Source organism: Trypanosoma conorhini, assembly GCF_003719485.1.
Source record: "Trypanosoma conorhini strain 025E chromosome Unknown Tco_14.4_contig_00747, whole genome shotgun sequence".
Classification (NCBI taxonomy): Eukaryota; Euglenozoa; class Kinetoplastea; order Trypanosomatida; family Trypanosomatidae; genus Trypanosoma; species Trypanosoma conorhini.
The window spans coordinates 2,499-5,679 of NW_021704832.1; the positions used below are offsets into that span (position 1 = coordinate 2,499).

The 3,181-nt window shown below is 62.9% G+C and overlaps 2 protein-coding genes across 2 annotated transcripts in view, besides 1 other annotated feature; one reads left to right on the forward strand and one right to left on the reverse strand.

Moving 5' to 3' along the window:
• Positions 1-994: 994 nt before the first annotated feature.
• Positions 995-1,074: a microsatellite.
• A 98-nt stretch (positions 1,075-1,172) lies between these two features.
• On the reverse strand, positions 1,173-1,847 carry Tco025E_08301 (uncharacterized protein; the record flags this gene model as incomplete). Its single annotated transcript, XM_029375155.1, has 1 exon — positions 1,173-1,847. The coding sequence occupies one exon, from the start codon at positions 1,845-1,847 to the stop codon at positions 1,173-1,175; it is 675 nt and encodes a 224-aa protein (XP_029224753.1).
• Positions 1,848-2,404: 557 nt separating this feature from the next.
• Tco025E_08302 (myosin heavy chain kinase A) overlaps positions 2,405-3,181 on the forward strand; it is a gene marked incomplete at both ends in the record, with an annotated part of 1,629 nt that continues 852 nt past the window's right edge. Inside the window, one exon of the mRNA XM_029375156.1 lies at positions 2,405-3,181. This exon is cut by the window's right edge and continues 852 nt beyond it. Coding sequence (XP_029224754.1) covers positions 2,405-3,181 — 777 coding nt within the window.

Sequence of the window (3,181 nt, forward strand, 5' to 3'; positions counted from 1 at the left end):
CGGCGTGTGACTACATCGAGCAAAAAGCTACTGGACCGTTTGTGTGAGGTACTGACCCTCAGAGAGGCTGTCACGCTACTGTCGGGTGCCTCCCACCTTCCTTGAAGGATGCTGAGAGCGTCTGCCCCGGACCCACACACACACGCAAGGGAGGAGGGCCTTCTGCGGGCGCGGCGTAGAAAAGAGAGAGAGGCTCGCGCGGGGCTGCGGCCGCCAACGGGACGGCAGGCAAAGTGCTGCGTGTTGCGGGCGGGCCCGGCGTCGCGTCCCGAGCAAAAGGCTTAGAGGCGGGCGTCTTTTTATTTAAATTATTTTCTTTAAACAGTCGGGAAGGAGTTTGGTTGGGCTGCGGTTTTGCGGCGGCGGGTGCGCATTACAACACTACCGCCAGCGCAGCGAAGGAGCAGCCCGGTGAGTAAATGACGAGGTGTATATTTTAAACGGTTGGGAAAACTACTGCCGATGAGTGTTCGTGGGGGATGTTGTTTGCGTGTGGCGTGCAGACACACGCGGCGCGGAGGCGCCGCAATTCCGTTGAGTTGGGCGGCGCAGGCGGTCGGAACGTAGCGGTGCGGTGTGGGAATAAAAAAGAGCGCGCCGGGGCCGGTGGGGGGAATTCCGCAACGGCGCCTCAAGTGCCGAAAGAGTTGCCGGAGGGGGCGGCGTTGGGGGAAGTGAGCGGGGGAATGCGGCAGCGGACGGCATTTCTACGGAAATGGTTTTAAGGGATTATTTTTTTTGTTTGTATTTACCTGCGGGCACGAGGCACAGCCGGCAGGTTGCCCTGCTGCGAGAAAAAGGGAGGCGCCGTGCCCCGTGACCTCGCAGCAGAACTGTTTTTGGTTTCACTTTCTATTTGCTTTTATTTTTTTTTTACCTCCGGGCGCCACCAAAAGACATTTGCGTGGGGCGGGGGCGGAATAAATTCCTCCTCGCGCGGCTGCGGGCGCTGCGTGCGCGCATTGGGCTGCTGCCGCCTTCTTGTTTTCTTCCTTCTCTCCCTGCTCTCTCGCTTTCTCTCCGCGGTACTCTTTGCTCTTATCCTTTACTATTCATCTCTCTTTCTTTCTTCTCCCCAGCCGTTGTGGGTCGAAGGCGCATCTCGCTGGCCCCGGCGGCTCCGCTGCCGCGCCGCCCTCTGCGGGGACGGAGCGCGGGGCGAAGACGAGGACTCAGGCGCCCGCGCTGTTCTCGTGCCCGGGCGGTGGCAAGAAGTTGCGTCGGCGCCTCACCGCCGGTGGGGGTCGGAGGAAGTGCGCAGAGGGCCGGGAGAAAGAGATGGATGCCGCTGTGAGTGGGCGCAGTTTCGGTGGGGCGGCCTGCACCTGCGCAAGGCGCACGAACCCCAGCCGAACTGCGCTGCCGCCCCGGTCGAGGCCACTCGCGCGTTCACGGTGAAGTGCAACGCGGGCAGCGACGGCGGGGGTGCTGTGCGTGTGGTTGGGGGCGGCGAAAAGGAGCGGCAGCGGCGCCTCCGCCTCTTGTGCGACTCTCCGGCGCGCCTGACGGCATGATCGCTTGTGAGTTGCAAAGACCCGGTGGAGCAGCCGCTGGGGAGGAAGAGGGTTCGCCGGGAGAGAAAAGGGCCCGGAGGTTGCCACCGGGCGGGCGGCCGATTTGCCTGCGGGGGGAGGGAGGCCGGGAGGTCGGTGCCGCGGGGCCAACTGCGGCGGCAGCAGGCAGTGCGACGAAAGGGAGGAGGGGGCGCCTGGAATGTTGCGGCCAGTTCTGCGGACGGCAGTGGTGCCACCCCTTTCTCGGCATGTGCACCTGCACCGCTGGGCAATGCTGAGGGGACAGCCGCACACACCCTGGCTGCGGACAACGCGTACGCCTTGTGCGCTCATTTTGCTTGTCGTCGCTGTGGGACAACTTCTCTCTCGTTTCTGCTGTGCTCTGCGGGATGTTCCCTTTTCTTTTTATTTTTCTTGCTTGGTCACTCCATGCGGGTTCCCACGGGCGGTGCACCCTCTTCCCTTTCTTGTCCGCAGCTGCCGCCCACACACACACGCGGTGCCGGCCGCATTGCTCTGCGCCGCACGGACTGCCCAAATGAGACACGAGGCCGCGGCCACCGTGGGGTGCAGCTGTGCGTGCGTGTGGTTGTGTCTGCGACCAGGCAGTTGTTTCCTTTTTTTTATGGACAATAAACATATCGACGCAGCTGATGAAGAAAGAAACTGCTGACCTTTTTTTTATTTCGGGGAGTTTAATTCTTCTTTTTTTTTCCTCTGATTTCTGCGTTGCTCCCGCCTCACTGCTGGCTGGGCGCCTGTGCCGCGCCCACCGCCCCTCCTGTCAAACCCCTCGTGTGTCTCTGTGTGCGTGTGCTGGCACCTCCTCTGCCCTTTCACTGCCGCTGCGGATGCACGCACACACACACAGAGAAAGAAAGAAAGAGGTGATGTGGGAACGCGAAAGAGGAAGAAAATACAAGAAGAGACGCGCCGTGGCAGCTGTTGTGGGCCCTTCACCTCACACGGACTGCCCAGTGGCATCCAAGTTGCTTTCTTTGCTTGTGTGTGAGAGGCTGCCGTGCCCCAACGCCCTCGCGTCGTGTGCGATTGGTGGGGGGGTGCCCGTTGTGTGCCCATTTCAGAAAGCAATACGTTCCCCTCTTTGTGTGGCGTGTTTGTGGGTCTGTGTGTTTGTGTGTGTGTTTTTGTGTGTGTGGATTGCTGCTCTTGCTCCCTGCCGTTGTGTGCGCTGCCTCGCCGGCTGGCCGCAGCGGGTTTCTTGCGTTGCGGAGGCCGCGGGTCTCTCGCGTGAGGGGCCGGGCGTCGCTAGCGAAGCGGAGCAAAGCCAGCGCCGCGCGCGAATGGCGGCCGGGCCGCCCGAGCGGCCGCGGGCCCCGGAGGAGGGGGGCGGCCCATGCGTCTGCGGGGCGGTCAAGTACGTGTTCAGCCCCCGGCGGGCGGGGTGGGTGGCGACAAGCACGAACGTGCGGGTCCTGGCGCCGCACCGGGAAGCCGCCAGGGGCGGCATGCGCGCCTGCTACGACGTGGAGGAGGTGGAGGAGGACGGCGGCAGGATCCCGTGCGTTGCGAAGCTGTTCTTGCGGGACGTCTCCGACGTGGTCGAAAAGGACTACTTCGGCGAGGGCGAGGCGCAGTGCATGTGCGAGGCGTTCGCCGAGAGCTTCAATAAGGCCGCGTTCGCTGCCGGCACCGAGAGGCCCCAC